Here is a 23,697-nt window from a genome sequence, read left to right as displayed (position 1 = left end):
AATCTAGAAAATTTTGTGACTAATATTACTAAAAATATAAACAAATGTACAGCAATACAGACTTCAGCTATCAAAATACGCTATTTCAAAGCGTTTTACAATATCAAAAATACAAATGGAGCCAATAAAAATGCATCAAAGTGACAAATTTACTCACTGTAATCAAACATAAAAGCAATTTAACATCAAGTGCATAAACAATAACATAACAAACAATAACAATAATGACAATTTTAAATCACAATCAAAATTCAGAAAGAGTTAAGATGTTCATTATGCTGTGGATAGTGCAGCATCCAAGCAAATGATAAGAAATTATAAGACCTTTGGACAGCAACATTTAAAAACATCATCGCTTTTTATAAGGTTGTTTTTCTTTCATAATGGATTTTTTTAGTATCCTCCACTCAGATCGCAAAAACTGCACTATACACATCTACACAAAGTTTAACATATACATTTATACAAAAGAAAATAGTGCAATAAATAGTTTTTAATGGTCCTCATAAAATTACATATAAATATATATACTGTACAAACTAAATGATCAATACACTACAGGAAGACCGCGCTTGAAACCAAACACACACCAACAATAAGTGCAACTGTAAACATTATATAAAACACACAAAAAATGACAAAAGTGACCAACCATGGGGATTTCTGCAAATAAAAAAAAGAAAAATGATTTAATGTGGCATTTAATGGTGTAAAATTACTATATATAAACATTCAGTTAAATCAAATCTATTATATATTGATCCTGACAATACATGAAAGGCTTATGAGGCAAAATAACTGTCCGTGCACAAAAAGAAACATGATAAAACATTATAACCAGTCCTGAGGGAATTTACAATATTCTGAAGTGTGAGCTGTTTCATTTTTAGTTTTTGCACTGACCAAAACAATAGCCTTGTATGATCTCAACATATCACCAGCAGCAGTTTATCTTTTAATACATTTTATTGTCTCTCAAAATGTTTGTATGGATCATTTTTACTGCATGGTATATGATTCAATACAGCACAGTACACACTTATGTCTATTTATAGTACTCAAACTCGGGGTGGCGGACTGTACATTTCAAAACTAGGCCTTAACTGTCGTCCTACATGAATTAATGAATGCATGCATGCATACTCACTTTATATAAGAAACAGAAATCTGTCTTTAAATGGAAGTTTACTTTTAAACTAATTTCAAGAGGATCACATGCTTATGATGGATCACAGCTGGTCCCACATCCGCTCACGATTGATTCACCAATTAGATGATTCCTAACTCACTGTAAATATCCAGAGTTTTCTTATCTCAGTATCTTCATCTTGAAAAACCCCTCCCCTACCCTACCTTAACCATACCCCACCCACCTCCTTTTCAGATAGGTGACACGGTGGCCCAGTGATTAGCACTGTTGCCTCACTACAAGAATGTCTCTGGTAAAGTTCCTACTAAACCAGTTGACATTTCTGTTTGAAGTTCGCTTGTTCTCCCTGTGCTAGCGTGGGTTTTCCCAGGGTTTCTTCTGTTTCCTCCTACAGTCTAAAAACATGCAACCTATGTAAATTGAACATAACAACTGATACTATAGCCAAGCTCTTAGCAAGCGTACATCTCTCTTTAGCCAGCCTATATCTGTTATTTACCAGAAATAAGTTGGGGGAGTTCTTCTAGATCTACTTGAGCCAAACAAGCTTCAATATCAATCATCAGCTAACTGTGAACTCCTGAAAATAATACTTTCTACAGGGTGATAAGAAATTTTTGTATATACATTACAGTAGTCAGTACCAACGGCAAAATTAGAACTACTCTGACAAAATAATCTAAGGTCACGGTGCAAAAATGAATACACTTCAATGATTATGTTCGGGAAAAATATACAATTAAATTTGAATAAAAAATAAAATTAAATTGAGTTTTGTAGTTTTTTTATTTGTTTTTATTTTTGCAATGCCTCATTTAAAATTAAATGTATTATCTTTCTATTCTTAAAGATATTAGGTGACCATGCTAATGTTCAATATAAATATATTAGTGGATAAAAATATCAAAAAATAAGGAGGAATGTTCATCTACCCTTCCTTAATCCCCTCATCCATCACGTTCACTGTCACCTGCCTACTAATCATTCCCGCACCTGCACATCATTCATGCCCATTATCTCCTCTTTATAAAGGCTCACCCCAGACTGCACTTATTGGGCTCTATTTTAATGACCAAGGCACAAAGTCTAAAGTGCAGGGTGCAAAAGCATTAAGGGCATGTCCGAATTCACTTTTGCTATTTGAAGGATGGACAAATAGACTCTGAACCGAGGCGCAAGGTCTAAAAAAGTTGAGTTCATTCTCTTTATGAGTAATGGGTGTGTTTTGAGAATAAACCAATCAGATTCTCATCTCCCATTCCCTTTAAGAGTCAATTGCATCGTGCCATGGCATATTTGATATTTACATGGCGAACGTGGAAAAACTGAGCTCTTCACTAGCAATAAAAGAGTTAAACAGAGCATCTGCAGCGCGAGGATAATAATAATTCCTTACAATTATATAGTGTTTAGACACTCAAAGCAACTCAACCACCACCAGTGTGCAGCATCCACCTGGATGACGTGACAGCAGCCATATTGCACCAGACCGCACAACACACAACAGTTGATTGGTGGAGAGTGTTGAAGCCAATTATGGTATGGGGATGGTTAGGAGGCCATGATCTGGCCAGGATGCCGGGGGGTTAAACCCCTACTCTTTTTCGAAGGACATCCTGGGATTTTAAACAACCACAGAGAGTCAGGACCTCAGCTCTGCCTCTGAACTTTAGACCTGCTTTCAGCTGGTCTACTGCCTAGTCTATTTTAGTTCCTCCCAAATAGCAACGTGCCAACAATGCGCCTTAACACACCTCTTTTCTAACACCCATGAGTCCACAAAATGGCGCAAATAGATTTGCCATTTAAACAATGTGGCAGAAAACATGAAAAATTAGGATTGCATTGGTCTGAAAATAGCAACACGTCGGGGCAAACACGTCTTTGCGCCTTTTTGCACTGTATGTATGATAGGGCCCATTGTCAGACCTTGTTACACGTGAAGGACTACACTCTCTAAATGGTCAGTGTTGATTTATTCAGAAAGAGTTACTTACCGCTCTCCTTGTAATCTCCAGTGTCTGCATCCTTTCTCTTAGTCTGATTCCTACTGGTCTCCTGTCTGGTTGTTGTGTGGTCTCCGTGTCTGGTCCCTGTATCTCCTCGCTTCCTACCATCTGCTGTAATTATCACATCCATATTGTGTTATATATATATTTATTGTGTGTGTGTGTGTGTGTGTGTGTGTGTATGGTTGTCTTTCACTCCGACAAGTTTACAGGTTACTGCTAGTCATGGAAAGTAACGCAAGCTACAGTGGATCAAGGTGACCCATATGGCTAAGTTGATAGAGGCCTAGTGTTTTATAAATGTTTTCTGCTAAATATATTATTTAATGTTCTCCTGGAGAAAAAAATAGAATGGCTTGAAGACAAGTAAACAATAAATAAACTATCCCTTTGGGCAGATTGCCTCAAACTACAATGACTTTGTGTATAAAAATTAGTGAGGACAGATGAAAAGTTCACATACCCTGTTGTCTGGAACAGGACGATTTTCTGTAAAATACAGATATAATCTAATGAGACTGTGTTCATGAGTAAATCTATAATGTGATGTAGGATTAAATATAACAAATCTTTTTTTCAATGCAGAACAAGAAAGTACATGTAAGCGTATATGTAAGTGACTCTAGAGCAATGGACACCAACTCAATTCCTGAAGGCCACAGCTCTGCACAGTTTAGCTCCAACCACCTCCATTTCACACATGTTTAATAGTTTTTAGTAGTCTTGAACACCTTAATTAGTTAGATTAGCTGTATTTGATTAGGGTTGGACCAAAAATGTGCACAGCAGCAGCCCTCCAGGAATTGAGTTTGAGACCTATTGTCTAGAGCAGGGGCGTCAAACTCAATTCTTGGAGGGCAGAGTTTAGTTCCAGCCCTGCTTCAACACACCTATCTGTAAATAGCAGACAAGCCTAAAGCATTCAATTAGTTTGATCAGATGTGTTTAATTAGGGTTGGAACTAAGCTCTGCAGCACTGTGGCCCTCCAGAAATCGAGTTTGACAAAAGGGGTCTAGACCCAATACCAAGTAGTCTCTGGCATGGTAGTACCAAAAATACTCACGTTCAACTCTCTTTCTCTTTCCTATCCATTCAAAAACAGCTGCTCCAAGGTAAAGGATGAACTCCAAAATAACATAAACTGCCATTACTATTAGCAACCAGCGCCCTTGAAACCACCATAAGCCATAAAATATTGAGATGGCTACAGTATAAATAGAAAAAAGAAGATTAGTAACAAACAAAAGATTTTATCAGCTTTATCTGAGCATTTAAGAGCTTTAGATGAGTAAGTATTTACATCTATGCCAATTTCAGAAAATAAGGTCAATAATAAATATTTGCACAACATACCAAAAAATTAAAAGGTAATTAAACAATGGATATGGGAAAAAACTTACATGTAATGAGTGTATTCAGTAGATCAACTATTATGAGAGAACAAATCCAACATGTTCTTCTGTAAGATAAATATTTTTGAACATTAAAGTCAAAATAAAGTAATATATAAGAGTCTTATATGAAGAAGATTAAATTCTTTCTAACCATAAACTGTAAATGAATAAATAAGGTCCTGGTATTGTGTTAAGATGTCTTTTTGTTAGATCAATTCAGGTGTAAACAGAGTCTAAAGCCTTGTGAGATTCTGTGGGACATACTTTTTTATCATTTGATATGACAGACATTCTCATAGCTACAATGATAATACCAATACAGACCAATTTCTCAGATGGGTATACAATTTCTATCTGTATTTAATAGAATGGTGATAAAAAATATCATTAACGGAATATTCTTTAAATAAATAGCATTTCTACATTTGAACACGGTCAAACTCCCTGTAAGGGAAGTCATTTCACAGTTTTCACACGGTGGCTAATTTTGAAACGTCTCTCGGTCATTATGCTCGAGCATTCTGTCTGAATGAGGAAAAATCCAATTTCCAAAACTGTAGGCTAAGCTTACAATTGCATTGTATATTTGGTACCACCAATAAAATGAAACAACAACTGTCTCATAAGTTTGTAAACGTTTTAATTTTTTCAGATTGACCGAGCTAATCCGCACTCGAAACAAATGAAATAACAACAACAACCTTTTTTACGTTTTACACATTATCTTTCTCTGGATAATACTATGTCAGATCGTGCTGGTCTTCTGAAGTAATTCACAACTTGATGGCGAATCTCCTCCCAAAATGACAGCAACTCTTTGTTTACACGTTTGTGGACGTTCGAGAAGTTGCTGTCATGTGGGTTTGACAGGACAGACTATACCTTGCATTCGTTTTATACAGATTCCAAAAACAAATGCTTTTTTGTTTTCAAGTGTAGTTGGTTTATGTAAAAGTACAGATTTCAAGCTTTATGTGGATATAAATCTTATGTCTGTGAAGTAAATATTCGCAAAAAGCACATGTCTGATCCGATCTTCTGCTCTAGAGAAACGTCAGTCTATAGCAATTGATGATTGGCCATATTCATTCGCCATATTGACTGTTACACGTTTCTCCATTCAAAACTTTACCAGTGACGTGTCTTGTGTATTCTATAGTGTTTCACACAGTCAGTAGTTCACTTGCAGGACAATACACTCTCATTTGTATTTTAGTCTCAAAACTCTTTACAGTAAAGTTTTGACTGTTTAGTAGTTCTGGTCTTCTTAGTCAAAGAGCCAGACCAGTAAAAAAAACACTAGAATTTAGTTTCAACCAATGATGAGTTGGGACAGAGGCTCTCTCTTTTTCTGACCAATACCAGACAAAAACTTGTGTGGAAACAATTATCATTATGGTTTGGTCACATTATATTGGTGCTGATATGTAAAGTTAGCACTCACAATTCATGCCTTGGTCCACAGTGAAGGAAAACGGTGATAGTGTGTATCAGGCCTGTAACCATTGCAGTCACTATCAAAGCAGCAAACAAAAACTGCAAACCAGCATTCTCACATAGGAACTGCCACAAACATTTACACAACAATGAAAACTTAATTAGATTTCAAATTCCTCATTCGCTTCTGCTTTCCACTCTTCAACCACATACAATAATCATGAAAAAGTTAGTAAACTGTAGTAGAAAAAACCCTTACATGAACTGCTTTTATTAGTACAAGGACAGTAGCAACAAATTTTAATACTACTTCAATGATGGATGCAATCTGGGTGGGCTGTAAGGAGACACAATGTATATATTCGTTATTTACATTATGAATTTAATTGATTTAAAGGGACAGTTCTCCCTAAACTGAACATTCTGTCATCATTTACTCACTCTTCACTTGTCACAAACCAGTTTGAGTATCCTTTTTCTGCTGTACACAAAAGACGTTTTTAAAAACTGGTGACCACTTCCATAGGTTTTGTTTTCCCTGCTTTGATACTCTTACTGTTTATAGTTACCAGTTTCAAACATTTTTCAAAATATCTCCTTTTGTGTAAAAAAATTCTCATAAAGGTTTGTGACCACTGGAAGGTTGCTGATAACTTTTAATAAAAACACAAGAGTTTAGAAATAGTCATTGCGCATAGTGTTCTTGGACACACTTACCTTTTTTGAAACTGGTTTGATGATCATGAGGAGAGAAGAGCCTCCAAGAAAACACAGTCTGCTGAATAACAACAGTACCACACAACTTCTCTGGTGTGAACAGACAGACAGACACAGACATGTTCAAATATGCACACAAAGGTGAGAACAAAACATGTATAGATTATCAAATATGTTATAATAATTACAACATGTAGGTTTATTGGGGACAAAATGTATAAATATAATACCATTTAGCAGCATGCATATAAAATATATAGTCTACGTACCATATACTGCACACACTGAAGCAGTAATGATGACTTTTCTGTAAGTAAAAGAAAACAGATGACAAGTTTTAAGGTCATTGTACAATGAATCTGAAATGTCCATCCAAGATTATTGCACGTTGACAAATTCAATCTCATGTTATCAAATTTGAAAGGTGTTTAGACAGTTCAGAGCCACCGTACAATCCAGAATGCTATCACTCACAGCAGTGTAATATAAAGACAGAATGTGGCAAATAGAACCACTACTGTAGACTACTGTTTGCTGAGCAACTAATGTGTAAACAAGTACTGAAATAAGTGAAAAGTTACATGAGACGTTTTTATTTGGGTGTTGTTTGTAATGCTTTTGTATCTGTTGGTATGTATATCTATATTTCAGCAGATCAACATAAAGTTTCTGACAAAGTTTCATTGGCTGTTAGCCTTAGCAGGTAATAGGAATGCAGGGAAATCTAAGGCTGGCAGGGCTGGACTGGATAAATGAATCACAATTTTTTTCATGATCATAAATCTTTAACGATTCTGTAGAATGTATTTTAGGTTATTTTTAGGTTTTCAAACAAGGTGGCAATTAAATACACCATACTAAATAGTGTGGTGTCTAAAACCAGGCATTTCTATTTCATTTACTAATACAGATATTTGAAGTTTCAGCGTGTGTATATCTTGCAGCTGCAGTGTTAATGCTGGACATTTAAATATTCTGCTTCAAGAACAATGCTATTATTCTCGCAACTGTCAAATGTCATGTTTTGAATTGCAAAACAAGTAGCACTGGCAACAGAAACTTTTTTTCATGAGTGTCTTTCCATTCGAGTTGAAGTGTTTGTGTGGTTTTGATTAGGAGGGAGCAGGAGAAATAAAGTTGTTTCTGTACATAATAAAACATTTAATATGACACAGAAAGGCTACTGTTTCAAGTAATACTTTACTCCAAAAATTCTTTACATTTACTCACCCTCAAGTGGATTCAACCCTTTGAGTTTTATTATTATAATTATTATTGAACACAAAGGAATATATTTTGAATGCTGGAAGCCAGTAGCCATTGACGTCCATTGCAGTAAAACATGTATTATTTTGTGTTCAACTGAAGAAATAAACTCAGACATAACTGTTAGTGGAGGGTTAGTAAATGTCAGAATTTTCACTATTTGGGTGAACTACCCCTTCATTATATATATTTGCTTCTAATGTCACTGTAGGCAATATGGAAGTTTTTCTTACTTAATGCAGCTATTGTACATGTTGCAGGACTACTTGTTACAGTTGCTGTTGTAGGTCTAGTTGTTGTAGTGGTGGTAGCTGTAGTTGTTGTGGTGGTTGTTGTAGTGGTTGGTGTTGTTGTCGTCGGGAGTATGATTGCTTTTTTTAGACAAAATGTACTGAAACTTTGAATGAAAGCAGATCTGAAAAGTAAATCAGACATCATGTTTACTAACAATCAACATAAAAGGCAATAGTTTGTGTTATTTAATGAAGAAGTGTAATGGTTATATGTGTAATCTTTTGTTTTTATTTGCATAGTAATTTACTGTGTTGTGATGTGTAGTTGGTGCAAACAGTGTGGTGTTGTTGTTGTACTGTTTTTGTGGTATTTGTTGTTGTTTACCGTTTTTTTTGGATTGCTTACACACTAAAAGTAGTACATTATTAGCAAAACCTTACACTCAGGAAGCAAAACATCAGCCATATTTGCACAACTATAAGCACATTGTCAACCTCACACTTGTTGCAAAACTCTACACACTGTGATTTGCAAAACACTAAACACACTTAACATATATTACGCACACAAATCTACCATGAAGTCACTTCCTTGCAATACCAAAGCACTGACTGTCAAATTACTGCACCGCCCAACTAATTCGTTCACAGTCATCAGGTGTGCAAACACTTGTTTGCTTAATTGTAGACCCGCACCTCAGGTGTTTAAAATTTTTACGATTGTTTACACTCTAAAATAAAAAGTTCCACACAATTTGCAAAATTCTAACCTAGGGAGCAAAACACCGCCACAAATTTGCACAACATTACACACAATGTCTGCTTCACTCTTTTTGCAAAACATTACACACAGTGATTTGTAAAACACACATTTTGGCACCTTAGACACAGATAAGGATTGTGCGGTTACTTACTTGTCATTATAAAGCCCCGGATTGCCAATGACCACGCTAATGAATGAATTGGATAAACACATTCACAAGGTGTGAAAACGCAGAGGGGGGAGCTCAAAAAGGAGAAGAAGGAGGATGAGGAGGTAGAGGAAGAGGGCTAGGTAGAGGAAGAGGTAGAGAAGGACTTGAAGAGTTGATAGAACCTGAACAAAGAAGACGAGGACCAAATTTGACTTAAGAAATCTGTGCAACACTTATTGACCATGTTATCAACCATGGACTGACACTGATGGAAGCTGGACAAAGAGTTCAGCCAAATCTCAGCAGAAATACTGTATTTCTTGAATTGAAATAAATACTTGAAATCTTCAGTCTGCAGCATCAGTGGTGTGCAGTGCTTGATAAGCTTATAGTAGGCCTATTTGTGTACATTCTCCCCATATCTTAAACTAATCATGAAGAATGTTGTGGGTTTGTCACTATTTTGTTCTGTCATCGAAATTATCCCTCCGTGTCTTACTTATGACAATTGCTTGCAAAGTTTTTTTTTTTGTAACAGTAAACTTACAGTACAATACATAAAATGACATGTTGTTACAGTACCATGAATCTCCATGTCAACATTTTGGGCATGTTGAGAAATAAATGAGTTTCTTGAGTGTGCAGCATTGATCTTATATAGTGTTTGGTGGATTTTCGTTATATTTGTATTTTGTTGATGGTAGCATGCTCTAATCATTGGCAAGTAGAAGTGATAAAATTGTTTTAGGTTTATCACAGCAGAGTGTAACTCATGCAAACAGAGTATAGTAAATGTGTAACTTGTTTCTTATGGTAAAAAAGTGTGGTTTTTAAACATAACTGTATAGTTTCAACAAAAGTGTTTAATTATGCAAAGGATCTGTAGTGTTTTGCCAATTGGGTGTGTGAATGTGCTACTTGTGTGTACTGTTTTGAAAACACGGGCCCTGTTTTGAAATTAGTGCTTAAGCAATTAAAAAAAAAACTGTAAAAGGGTGTATTTAAAATATAAATCTGTATATTTAACAAATGTTAAAAGAATGACAAAATGAACAGCTTATACAGCAAGAAAGCTTTCAAAGAATCTCATTTGGCTACATTATAAATTAAGCTATAGTAAGATGCTTTTGAGTGACAAGTTATGACAAATGTTTGTTTGACATAAAGAAATAAAGGGGCTTATTATATTGACATGCTTATTAGGCCTATATAATCTGGTTTTACTCCAGCCAGACTAAAATAAATAGCCTAAGACTTTCTCCAAAATAAAAACTATTAAAGTGTAGGAAATACTGTGAAAATGTTCTTAGTCTATTACAGTTTTTCCCAATTGTTTACACACATTTTCTGAAAGCCTGTCTCATATTGTCAGAACTCTACACACAAAACACAAAACACGCACACATTAGGTAAAACCCTTCGATTCTCCTGCAAAATGAAACTCTACGTTCAAAACTATGTGATTTCTTTTCAAAATGGTGTTTTTTTTTAAATGACACACACAAACCATCACATGAATAGACATTCATAAGAAGAGTTGAGCACTGATATGCTTAATGTAAAACACTTTGACCACTTCTTATCTATTCATCTTTATGACTTAATGTAAGCCTTTTTTGTTCAGTCTTACACTTACTAAAGGCAATACACAGGCAGCAGTGCATTGCAAGATATTTCAGAATTTTGTTTGTATACAAAACACAAATGACCAATATATTTTACTGTATTTTTCCCACAAAGACAGTGTACACAGAGTTCTACCCAACCAACACAATGTTGCACATAACGTGCACATAACGTGGTCTAAATATACCATCAACAGAAGGATTTAAAGAATACAGTTACAGTATAAAAAACTGCTATACTGCATCCTCTTCTCTTCTGTTTTGGTCTGGCCAAGCAGCAGGGGAATTGTCACCTTGCATGGCGAATCCAGCCATAAAAAGCATCAACTGCTATAGCTTGGAGAAGGGGTATACATGTGTATGGATTTCGGTCCGCAGGCAGAAAAGAAATCCTCAATAGGTTTGAGGAATGGAGAATATGGAGGGAGATAAACAACTAAAACACGTGGGTGGGCAGTGAACAAGTTATGAACCAGATGAGCTCTGATTTCTAAATTGCAATTCTTTGTGACAGATGTTTACTCATGTAATGAGTTAGTATGCAAAGTAGGACAACTGACTTTACAGTTGTGAATGGCAGTGTGTTCCTTGTAAAAAGTATTTTAAACCTGCAATTTGGGTGTAAAGCAGGAATTGTGCTTGTATTAGCAGAACTGGTTCAGGGGGTTGGTGCATCAGTTACATGTTGCAGTCATTGTGTCTGAAGTACAAGTAATTGTTTGTAAACAATTGGGAAAAAGTGTAAACATGACTTTGTACTTCACATACGTGTGTGTGTGTGTGTGTGTGTGTGTGTGTGTGTGTGTGTGTGTGTGTGTGTGTGTGTGTGTGTGTGTGTGTGTGTGTGTGTGTGTGTGTGTGTGAGTGTGTGTGTGTGTGTGTGTGTGTGTGTGTGTGTGTGTGTGTGTGTTTTGTTTATTACACTGCTTTCACTTCTCACATGAAACCACACAAAGATGAGGCATATAATGACAAAGCAGTCTGACTACCTTTGAATGTATGTATGCTTATATGTATGTGGATTGACTTTGCATAAAAATTACAATACAAAATTCACAAAAACATACAAAAAAAGTGAAAATGACAACAAACAGGACTTTAAACAATAAAAATATAGCACATGCACGTCTTAATGATTTATTAGTAACATTTAGTTATATTAGATAGGTCACGTTATGCTTTTACAAAGATGTGTTTTGTATTTGTTTGCGTGTAAATCTAAATAAATAACCATATGTAATGCTCTTTATGACTTTTTTTTTAAATTATCAACGAAAATACAAAAAAAAAAGTATTTAAAGTATTTAACAAAGCCAGGTATCTCAGTAAAAACTAGATAGAGGTGTAGTTTGTCAGTCTCATCCAATGAGCATTCAGCTGTGTCATCAGCCAGTTGTTTCCCATCATGCTTTTGTGAGTGCAGTTTTTGGAGAACAACTGCTCCCGACTGCTCAATCCAAGGTACCTGCCTAGCCGAGAGTTTTTATAGCGCACGTCAGAGCGAGGCGAACGCAACTCGGACACATTTCTAATCGGCCTGCCTGATCTCACAAGGAAACGTAAGTATTTTACGTTTTGCCAGTTTAGTGGCTAATTCATTGTTGAACCGGCATGCATCTTGCGGTGATCACTTCTGCTCAGATTTTGGCCATCTCAAATAAGCCTATTTGTCTAGTGTAAGTGTTTGGTGGATTGACTTTATATTTGTATTTTGTTGATGGTAGCATGCTCTAACCATAGGCAAGTAGAAGTGCTAAAAGTGTTTTAGGTTTATCACAGCAGAGTGTAACTCGTGCAAACAGAGTATAGTAAATGAAAACCTGTTTCTAATGGTAAAAAAGTGTTTTTAAACATAACTGTATAGTTTTTTACAAGAGTGTTTAATTATGCAAAGGATCTGTAGTGCTGATTGGGTGTGTGATTGTGCTAATGTATGTACAAAACACGGGCCCTGTTTTGAAAATTGTGCTTAAGCAATCCAAAAAAACTGTAATAATTGATTGTATTGTGATGTCAATGGTGGCAAATGAGTTTCCCCTCACAGGGATTAATAAAGATCTCTACTACAAGAAAACCATGAAATATTTTTTTATTTCATTTTATTTCATTTTACTCAGCAAAGCCTTCTTACCTGAAGAAAAACTGTCCAGTGGCATTAGGCGTCCAGTTCACTTGGATTAAAGTTTTATCGTTGTTATCAGGTTGAGCCACGGCCTGGCCCTAATAAATACATGATAAACACCTGATATTAGTTTATAGAATTAATTATTTTTATAAATGTATAATTATATATATATATATATATATATATATATATATATATATATATATATATATATATATATATATATATATAGGAAGTATAACATTTAACAATTGCTCCATGAAGCCTGTATAAAAGTGTGTGTGTGTGCTTGTGTGTGTGCGCATGCATGCGTGTGTGTGCGTGTGTGTGTCACTTACACTACAGATAAGCACACTCTTGGTACTGTCAAGCCCACTAAAAATTCCAGCAGGTGGGCAATTATCACACTCACGAGCCTCCAACATATAGCCCATAAATGGAACAGAAGCAGAGAGTGTCACTGTAGAAAAATGGATACATTTTGCTGACAATTTTGAAAAGACAACTTGTTTACACCACTCAAGCATTAAACAAACACTTTCCTGTAGTCTATAGTAGAGCATTGCACTAGCAGTAATAGCAAGAACTGAATTTTATGCAATTTCAGGATATTTATTCTTGATTTTAACAATCCATTGGAGATCTCAACATTCAGCATTCTTGATATCAAAAACAAATTGTTTAAATAAAAAATTAAATGGTTGATATCAAATATTTAAGTGTTGATATCATAAATGAAATTCCTGATCAACTATCAACTTTTTTTTATTATCAGTATTGTATTTTCACTAAAATGTCACAATAGACTGCCATTCCAATTTAATTGCTATCAAGGACAGATTTCTTACTAGTTTAAATGTAATATCAACAATGAAATAAAAAATTAAACTGTTGGTATCAGAAATAAAATTGTTAATACCAGGAATTAAACTGTTGATATCAACAACTGCTACAAGTAAAAATAGTCATTTTTGAAAAAAAAAAAAAAAAGATCACTAGTGGTCACTAGTGACAATGTTCATTTCTGATATCATAAATGATTGTTACTAGTGAGATCAGTAAGTTTAGATATTATAAATTGCTCTCCTAATTGCTGATATTAAAAAATACATTTTAGATATCAGAAATAACAAATGTAACACGTTGAAATAATTCCATTTCAACTAGTGACATTAAATTGTTAATATCAAGAAGTAAATTGACACAAGTTAAAGTGTAAATACTTCTTGATATCAGTTAAATGCATATCAAGATGTTACATTTGTAGTTCATTATATCTGAAAAATCAGCATTTTTGATATGAATATAATTTAAATCTAAAATATTTCTTTCTTGATAGAATTCATGATATCGACATTAACACTGTCACTACTGACTTTCAAAATCTTGATATCAAAAATAAACGTTTTTACTTGTAACAATTATTGAATCAATATCAAGAATAGACTTTTGCACTAGTATGAAAATTGATATCAAAAATAAAGCCTTTTACTAGTAGCAATTGTGTTTCTGCTGCGGAAAGATTGGAATTTTAGCAATAAGTTAATTCTTGAAATCATCAATTACTGGCAGCCTGTTGAGACATTTAGCTAGATAAAATACAATTACAGATATCAAAAACTGTATTTTTTTTTATTTAAATTCAGTTACTGATGTCAATAATTTACATTTAACAAGTGAAATTGAATTGTTGATACCAAGAATTAACATAGACATATTAGTGGAAATGCACTCCTGCTAAACAATAATTCTTGATATGAACAATATTCTGTTAAGCAATACAAATTGCTTCGCAAGATAAATGTCACAAAGGCGAGTGTGCCAGCCCAATATACCGTCTTAAAGAGACTCTACCTGTAAAGTTCGTTCCCACTTTTGAACTGTCCACTGTCACATTATCTGGAGCGATGGTTAAAGGGTTTGAAACTTGTACTGATGGTTGTGATCCATGATCTATAGCCATACTTTGACACTGGTCGGTCAATAAACTTCCATCACTGTAACAGCAGATGAACTTCAGCATGGTAAATCCAAATATCAGCAAAAGAACAGCGCGTGCAGCAGACATCTGAAACAGACCAAAAAATCCCGATGAGAATAATCAAATGCAAAAATACATAAATTCTTGTAGCAAGGTATAGGCTATACATATGCAGATTCTTGCGCCAAATAAATTCAAGTTATAATAAGATATGACAATACCTTGATACCTTGCTTGGCTGAATAAAACTGAGAGTAAATGTAAAACACTTTCTTATTGTCATACTGTAGCTCACTGTCCTGCTCAACCCACTTTTTATCTATTACTTATTTCCAAATTACGCTTTTGATGCCCTCTTTTGGCCAATTCAGGGATTTTGATCTAAGTTGAGAAAAGTGGCCTGATTAGAGCAGCTCTGTATTGTGATGTATAACCCCAATAAAAATAATAACATTAATCATCAAATAAACAAACATACATATATTACCTTTCAAACACAAAACTTTGTAATGTTCTGCCAGGTCAAATGGCATACATGTCGACACTTTATTGTTTTAGTTCAGTAACAGTCTTGCACCATAAGGTGAGTTTAATAGGTCAAAATCTACTAATATGTACACTTTAGGCTCTGTCAGATATTTGAGTTTGTGTTCATCATGAGCAAATCACTAGAGAACCAGAATTTAACTCAATATTTTAGCCATAATAGTGTTATTAGCAATCTTTTTAAGAATGAAATGACTAACATTTGCTCTGTGAATACAAACTAGTTTTCAGTGTTTAATGGTGTAACAAGATAGGTGAATCAGGTCTCAGGTGTTTTTTTTTTTATTATTATTATTATTTTTTAAATATTTTTATTGTGTCAGAACTTGCTGTAGTGCTCTGTGAGTCCACAGAAAAAAAGGTGTTTCTAGGAGCAGCTTAATTTATTATAAAACTAAACTAAAATATATGTTAAAATTTTAAATTGTACATTTCTTTTTGCACAACAGTGACACAATATGCAGTTTTAATAGAAGTTTACATATGCAGTATATTCTTCATATAATAAAAAAGACTATTACAAGTATTATTACACTGCATCTGAAAAGTATTTACTGCGCTTCATTTCTACCACATTTTGCTAGTGGCTTATATCCAAATTAATTTAATTCATTATTCTCCTCAAAATTAGTTTAAAAGCAGTTTGTTTGAAATATTTGCAAATTTATTATAAATAACAAATTAACAAGATGGATAGCGCTAAATCATTTTCAATATACCATCTAACAGCAGTGACATCATTTAACAAAACAGATTATTAATATCTATTATATTGTATCAGACACCCACTAGAGACCTCAACGGATTATCTTCTCCAGCCGCACCTGAAACCCCCCACAATACAGTAACTTTCGTTCCACTTTCATATTTTTTCTACCAATCTTGTTGTTTTGAAGGTTTTAACTCATGGCATATCTATGGGGCTAATTCAACTGGTGTTACAGTTCAGAGGGGTATTGCACAAAAGTAGAATCAAGAAAGCCAGAACAATAGAAAAAAACGCAGCTTGACCTAGTTTATTGGGTCTTCCTGACTTAGTCCGCTGCACGTTTGCTGACAGTTTTTTTGCTTATACAAAATGCAGGGGATCACAGAGAAATCTTAAAAAAAGGTCAATAATATACACAGTCATAAGAAAAACTATAATCACATATGCATACAAATAACATATCATTAGACAGAGAGGAAAAAATAAAATAACAATAATAGTATTAACATTAATATTAATAATAATAATAATAATAATAATAAGTTACTAAATTAAACATACAAAATTAAACAAATGGATTAAATTACAATGACACTTAAACAAATAACCGTAAGGAAAGCATCTCAAATCGAGGACCTCTTTTAAATACATCTGCATAATATTTCAGGAATCTTTTGTTATTCTCAATAAGATTAAGTGATTTTTTTAGAATGAGTTAAATCTTATTCTTAAAGAGCCCATATTATGGTTTTTTTTAAAATTCCCCTCCATGTAGTGTGTAACACAGCTCTAAGTGAAGTGAAGTATCCAGCTAAGGCTTAAATCTGTAAGAATACAGTGTTTAAAACGGTTGATTCATCTATAAAAGAGTCGACTCATAGTGCTTCAAACGAGTCGCCTTGATCATGATTCATTAGGTGTTTCGCCATGACGTACGAACGAAACCAAGTTATTCACGTGCACGCGCAAACCCTAGAGATTTCAAACCTGAGGCCCCGCCCTCTGACGCAGAAACCCAGACACACACACGCACCCACACACACACCCACAAACACACGCACACAAACATGCCGGTCGATTGAAGTCACACTGCAGATGGATATATTGAGTCTCTACCCAAAGATGAAACCTCAGCATTATAACCAAGCAGTTGGAAACTACTGGAAACTTCTGGAAGCTACATGCTACAAAGAATACTTCATCTGCGTTTGTTAAAGGAAGGATCAGTAAAAATTAACTTACTGATGGACGTCAGGATGGGTTTCTTCCCACCTTTCTCAAGTGTAAGTACGTGCGGTTAAAGTTTTTGCCTCGTTGACTTTAGCTTGCAAATGTATTTAGTAGTGATTTGTTACTTGTAACCGAGTGTACTGTATCAGGTTAACTGGCTATATTCTCTTATCGGGTGCAAAGTCACGTTAAAAACAAGACGCGTGCTGCTTTGTTTATGGAGCTCCGTGGTAGAGTTCTGCATTCCCGCGGCTGTCCCCGCACCAGATTTCTGCGGCGCGGGAATAAATTTCCGAATAAATCGCGGGAGCGGTCGGTAACGGGTTTAATTTGGGACGGGAGCGGGCTGTCTAGCAATATCACGGATATTGCTATGCGAATGAGAAAGAGAGAGTCTGCTTGGTGCTTGTGTGTGTGTTAATGCGCACTCGCGCGTATGAGAGAGAGAGAGCGAGCGAGCGAGCTTTGTGTGCGTGTTTATACAGACAGCTTGGCTGTCTGGACTGTATAGCTGGGTGATTTTTGGGGTTGTGTTCTCCCCCGCTCTAGCGAGATCAGGCGCGGCTGGCAGAAAACGGGGCGGGTTCTCAGGCTAAAACCTGGCGGGTGCGGGCGGAAGCGGGAGCGTTGTCGTCCGGAGGTGTGTGTGTGTGTGTTGCAGCTAAAATCCACGCCTACACTATCGAGCGTGTATGAACTGTGATTACTTTTTATATTGCTGATTAGCTATTGGCCATTTCACACTCTGACTGAAGGCAGTCGACCAATCACGACAGACTGTCATCGGTCCAATCAGCGCAGATTAGCTTCGCGCTAAGGAGGGGTTTGGGAATAAATGAATCACTGGACGATTCATACAGGAGTCGCTGGGATAATTAGGTAAAAATAAATGCAGATTATAAGACCATGAAAGTGTTTTTTGACCTTGCATGCATATTAGACTGTTGTTGGAGACCCTTACAACCAAGATATGACCCTATTTCATGTATAATATGGGCTCTTTAAATGACTCTTCAATCCGCTGTGGCGACCCCGGATTAATAAAGGGACTAAGTCGAAAAGAAAATGTATGAATGAATTCACCTGTACCACATGTCTTTGGACTGTGGGGGAAACCGGAGCACCCGGAGGAAACCCACTCAAACGCAGGGAGATCATGCAAACTCCACACAGAAATGCCAACTGACCCAGCTGAGGTTCGAGCTGTGACCTTCTTGATGTGAGGCGACAGCACTACCTACTGCGCCACTGCATCGCCGGAAAAGCAATGTTTGCCAGGTAAATGCATGTTCTATTCCAGTATATATCAATCAAGGACCTTGAGTAAAACTGAAATTTTCCTTTTAAATTGAAACATTTGATTATTGTTAGATTTCTTATCTAACAGACAAACACCTAATAGCATAAGAGAATGAATATCCGCTGAGCTCCTTCGGGTAAATCTAGAGTAACTTTAAACTAGGTGAAATAAAGCTGATCCAGGATGAGAAGAAGCTGCTATATGTCAAGCTTTTATGTAGATAGCCAGGATACGTGTACATTGGCAGCACTTCTTAACAGACCACAAGATTGATCATAGAATCAATGATGCAAGTATAAAACCGGATGTGAGCCAATCAGGTAACAAGTTTAAAAACACCACTCTGACTGACCGCCCATAAATTTTAACTCATTACTTTCATTCAGAGACCTAGAAACAGGATATGAACAAATTAAGTAGTAAAGTTGTTCATTCATTTTCTTGTCAGCTTAGTCCCTTTATTAATCCGGGGTCGCCACAGCGGAATGAACCGCCAACTTATCCAGCAAGTTTTTAAGGATGGCCTTCCAGCCACAACTCATCTCTGTGAAACATCCACACACACACTCATACACTACAGACAACTTAGCCTACCCAGTTCACCTGTACCACATGTCTTTGGACTGTGGGGGAAACCGGAGCACCCAGAGGAAACCCACGCGAACGCAGGGGGAACATGCAAACTCCACACAAAAACGCCAACTGAGCCGAGGTTCGAACTTGCGACCCAGCAACCTTCTTGCTGTGAGGCGACAGCACTACCTACTGCGCCACTGCCTTGCCTGTAAAGTTGTTCACTGTCTAAAATGTGACAAAGTACTACTAATGAATTGATTGTGAAGATTTTATCAAACACTTACCTAATAATGCAGATTTATTTTATTAGTTTATTTGATCGAGTTTATTTAATCTTTGTCTACATGATTATTTATATATAGCTTTCATTTATAATTGTTCTCTCTAATTGAGTTTATATAATCTATTATATATGATGTTTCATCATCAAAAAATAATTGTAATTATATATAAAATATAAAATTGTTGACATTTGTCTAGTTTGTCATTTTATTTTTATTTTTTTGCAATATCTTGCAATAGCTTGTTTGAATTTAAATGTACATCTAAAGATGTTAGGTGAACAACGTCTTATTTTATTGAATATAACTTAAATAAAACTGTTTTGTTTAAATGCACCAAAAATGATTGTCTATATTCACTGAGGAATAGATCAAAATGTTCATTTTTAAAAGGAGTTGTACACGTTTATGCTGAGCACTGTGTATGTATTTTTCTCTATGTGTGTATGCACTGTGTATGTATTTCTCTCTAGTCTATCTCCTCATATTTAATATTGAACATTTATAAAATAATTGCTAATAAAATTAAACATCCTTTTAAAACTTTTAATAGTTGGGAAATATATGTAAATAGCCAAGAGCATGCAGTGACTGTAAAACACATTAATTTCCAGTAGCGTTGACAGCAAAACTAACATAGATCATTAGGATTAATCTTAGCTTGTTTCTTAGCCTGCTCTGTAACAGGCTAGCTGCAAAGAATAAATCTCATATATAACTTAATTTAGCTTGAATTAGCCTGCTTTCTTGCAATTGAGTCAAGGCTAAATTCATCCAGGATATCCTTAAAATCCCAGCTTAATCCCTTATATTACTTTTATGCAATACCACTCTGGTGTCATCAGTGTTAATGTTTCCAAATTTGTCTATTGGCTTAGCAAGAGAGTTATTTATTTATTTATTTATTTATTTATTTATTTATTTATTAGCAAAATTGCGTAATACTGTGTTTTACACTGTGGGTTGATGAGTTATTTTCTTTATTTGGTTTCATTTTTTTAGCAGGTGTTTAAGTTCAAGTGTATTATAGAGGCAATATCTGATCCCGAAGGCCATTTGCTTTTTTTTTTCATGTAGCCTGTTTAATATGATAAAATAACCTTAAGTTATTTAATTAATCAGAATCATGTTTAAAGTTTTTCAAATCTAAATAGTCTGATAATTTAGACAGATCACCAACTAGACTGTCTCAAAAAACATCCTCACACTTTACAATTCATTTGGTCTAACACTTCAATTTCACTTAGATCTAGAATAGATTTTTGGTTAATATCAGACTCTCCATCCAGTTATGGTTACGTTTACCCTTCCGATAAAAAAGACTATTTGAATTTGGACCCTCAGTTCAATTCAGACATGGGTTTTTAATCAGACACGGATGGCAACTTTCAATTTTATACTCTAAATTACTTAAACTTCTAATACAATTCATCCAGAGGGTGATTCAAAACACCAAAAGAATTCACCTTTGCCTGTTGCAGACAGATATGACTAATCCACTTGTAATGGGGATCATGATTGATGACTGCTCCAGGATTCATTTGTATATATTACCTTTTTATGTTTTTTAACGTTTCAATCATTATGAATGTTTCTCTAATAAGGAATAAATGTGCTTGTCTGCTGTCCTGTGTATGCTAAGTTAATTGTTTCCCAGACTAGTTTAAGAGGTCATTAGACTGCATGTTAGAAATGAGCTTAATTCTATTGTAATTTGTATTTAATCTGAGATCCTGCTGTCATTGTGTGTAAGGGCTGTTCTGGATGCTTATTTTAATCCATGAAATATTTAATTCAATTCACCTTTATGTGTATAGTGGTTCTGCAATGTAGATTGTGTCAAAGCAGCTTCACATAAAATGTCATAGTAAATTGGAAGAGTGTAGTTCAGTATTTAGTGTTTAAGTTTAAATGAAATAGATAAGCATTCTTTGTGTATGTGTGTGTTCTTCATTGGAGACACAAAGACTGAAGCTGAATCTACCTCTCTGCTCATCCCCTCCACAGTAATAGCCTTCTCGAAGACCTGTTGCGTCTGACCTTTGGTTGTTGCCTGGGATTTTGTTTTACTTACATTTACTTGTCGAAATTGTCTAACTTTATATGTGTTTTAACCTAGTTCTTCATCTAAATAGGTCAGCATTTCTATTTCTATTACAGTTGAATTCAGAGTTATTAGCCCCCCAGTTTTTTTTTTTTTTTGCAATTTCTGTTTAACAGAGAATATTTTTCAAGACATTTCTAAACATAATAGTTTTAATAACTCATTTCTAATAACTGATTTATTTTATCTTTGTCATGATGACAGTAAATAATATTTGACTAGATATTTTTCATGACACTTCTATACAGCTTAAAGTGACATTTAAAGGCTTAACTTGGTTAATAGGTTAACTAATTAGGCAAGTTATTGTATAACGATGGTTTGTTCTGTAGACTATCAAAAAATAAATAGCTTAAGGGGGCAAATAATTTTGACCAATGGTGTTTATAAAATTTAAAACAGCTTTTGTTCCAGAAATAAAACAAATAAGACTTTCTTCAGAAGAAAATATAGGCCTATTATCAGACAAACTGAGAAAATGTCCTTGCTTTTAAACATCATTTGGGAAATATTTAAAAAGAAAAAAGATCAAAGGGGGCTAATAATTCTGACTTCAACTGTATGTAAGTTTCTGTAAACTTCACTTAAGTTAAATGGGGTGGGACGGCTCACCAAATGTTTCGGTTTAGCTCATATTGTGGTTCTGCGGTCCCGGTTTACGGTTTACGTAAAAAAAAAAATCCCGATAATGCTTTACCATTTAGAAATACCACACACACAAGCATAAAATAAAAAACCTTATAATCTACGGTCTGCATAATTACAAAAAAAAAAAAAGAAAGTTATTGCCAAATATTTTAATTTCAGTTTTAATTTAGTTTTTTGTTGTTGATTAAAGTATAGGCTAATGCAGACAGCCTTAAAATCTTTTTCCACTAATGTGCACTTTAGTCTCAGACTTGCCTGACTGTTGTGTTGTGGTGGGCGTATAGAGTTGAGAGAAAAGCATGCAGGTGAGTTTTCTCCGCGTCTTGCGTTGGAATCTTTAAACTGGCATTACCTCAAGCATGTCGTGGACCGTAACTATAGTAACAAACCAACAAAGTGTCAGTGTCAGTGGCTGAAGGTGGCGAACTAAACAAAAGCGAACCGAAAACAAAGACCGAAGATGCACGAGAGAAAGAACGTGAGGGATTCACATAACAGGTGTCTCAAGAATTTACATGCATTTTGTTATTCAAAGTCAGTAATTTTACTGTTTGTAGGCTACATTTAAATAATTTTATATCCATATTTTAGCCATGGTTGAATTTCAACAATGGTTTAGATCTGTCAGGGTTAACCCTGCTGAAAAAACCAGCAAAGACCAGCATGATTTTCATGCTGGTCTATGCTGGTCAATGCTGGTTTAGCTGGTTTACCAGCTTGGTCTTGCTGGTGATGCTGGTAGACCAGCTTGGTTTTGCTGGTTGACCAGCTTGGTCTTGCTGGTAGACCAGATTGGTCTTGCTGGTGATGCTGGTAGACCAGCTTGGTCTTGCTGATGATGCTGGTAGACCAGCTTGGTCTTGCTGATGATGCTGGTAGACCAGCTTGGTCTTGCTGGTAAAGCTGGTAGATAAGCTTGGTCTTGCTGGTAGACCAGCTTCGGCTTGCTGGTCAGGCTAGTCTACCAGCTTGGTCTTGCTGGTCATGCTGGTCTACCAGCTTGGTCTTGCTGGTTATGCTGGTAGACCAGCTTCGGCTTGCTGGTCATGCTTGTCTACCAGCTTAGTATTGCTGGTGATGCTGGTCTATGTTTGGTGGACAAGCAAGACAAAACTACCACCCAGATAGCATACAGTTCTGGGCCACATCTGGGCCAACTAAGGCACATATGGCTCACTTCTGGCAATGGCAGGAGACATATGGGCTAGATGTGGCCCGTATGTGTCACACCGGGTGTAGTGTGAGTTGTGGCCTGCTGTATGTGGGCCAGATGTGGCCCGTGTGTGACACCCCGGGTGTAGTGTGAGTTGTGGCCTGCCGTATGTGGGCCAGATATGGCCCGTGTGTGTCACACCGGGTGTAGTGTGAGTTGTGGCCTGCTGTATGTGGGCCAGATGTGGCCCGTGTGTGACACATCGGGTGTAGTGCATGTTGTGTATTTTTAGTTCCGG

At 35.6% G+C, this 23,697-nt stretch overlaps 1 protein-coding gene across 4 annotated transcripts; it reads right to left on the bottom strand.

The window, feature by feature from the left end:
• Nucleotides 1-127: 127 nt before the first annotated feature.
• On the bottom strand, nt 128-22,702 carry LOC110440008 (uncharacterized). Of its 4 annotated transcripts, XM_087264555.1 has the most exons (16): nt 22,475-22,601; nt 21,479-21,563; nt 15,074-15,233; nt 14,726-14,939; nt 13,210-13,331; nt 12,878-12,966; nt 8,208-8,389; nt 6,978-7,015; nt 6,709-6,798; nt 6,251-6,328; nt 5,999-6,117; nt 4,561-4,619; nt 4,224-4,364; nt 3,623-3,648; nt 3,148-3,270; nt 128-663 (listed from the first exon to the last, which is right to left on the bottom strand). In XM_087264555.1, exons 4-16 carry the CDS (start codon nt 14,937-14,939, stop codon nt 556-558), a joined length of 1,389 nt encoding a protein of 462 aa, XP_087120681.1. In that variant the 5' UTR covers nt 15,074-15,233; nt 21,479-21,563; nt 22,475-22,601; the 3' UTR covers nt 128-555. The 4 variants fall into 4 exon arrangements, with proteins under 4 accessions (XP_087120681.1, XP_087120679.1, XP_087120682.1 ...); XM_087264553.1 differs by lacking the exon at nt 15,074-15,233 and having other exon boundaries at nt 22,475-22,619; XM_087264556.1 differs by lacking the exons at nt 21,479-21,563; nt 22,475-22,601 and adding an exon at nt 15,340-16,120.
• Nucleotides 22,703-23,697: the final 995 nt, after the last annotated feature.

This window comes from Danio rerio, chromosome 8 (assembly GCF_052040795.2).
Source record: "Danio rerio strain M-AB ecotype USA chromosome 8, GRCz13ab, whole genome shotgun sequence".
Lineage (NCBI taxonomy): Eukaryota > Metazoa > Chordata > Actinopteri > Cypriniformes > Danionidae > Danio > Danio rerio.
Note: the sequence above shows the minus strand (reverse complement) of the source record. Positions and strands in the feature narration are given on the sequence as shown.

Coding starts and splice junctions, on each gene's coding strand:
- LOC110440008 (XM_087264553.1), bottom strand. Junction 6,329..6,708: donor TCAAACCAGTTTCAAAAAAG/GTAAGTGTGTCC, acceptor GTCTCCTTACAG/CCCACCCAGATTGCATCCAT. Junction 6,118..6,250: donor TACTAATAAAAGCAGTTCAT/GTAAGGGTTTTT, acceptor TGTTTGTGGCAG/TTCCTATGTGAGAATGCTGG.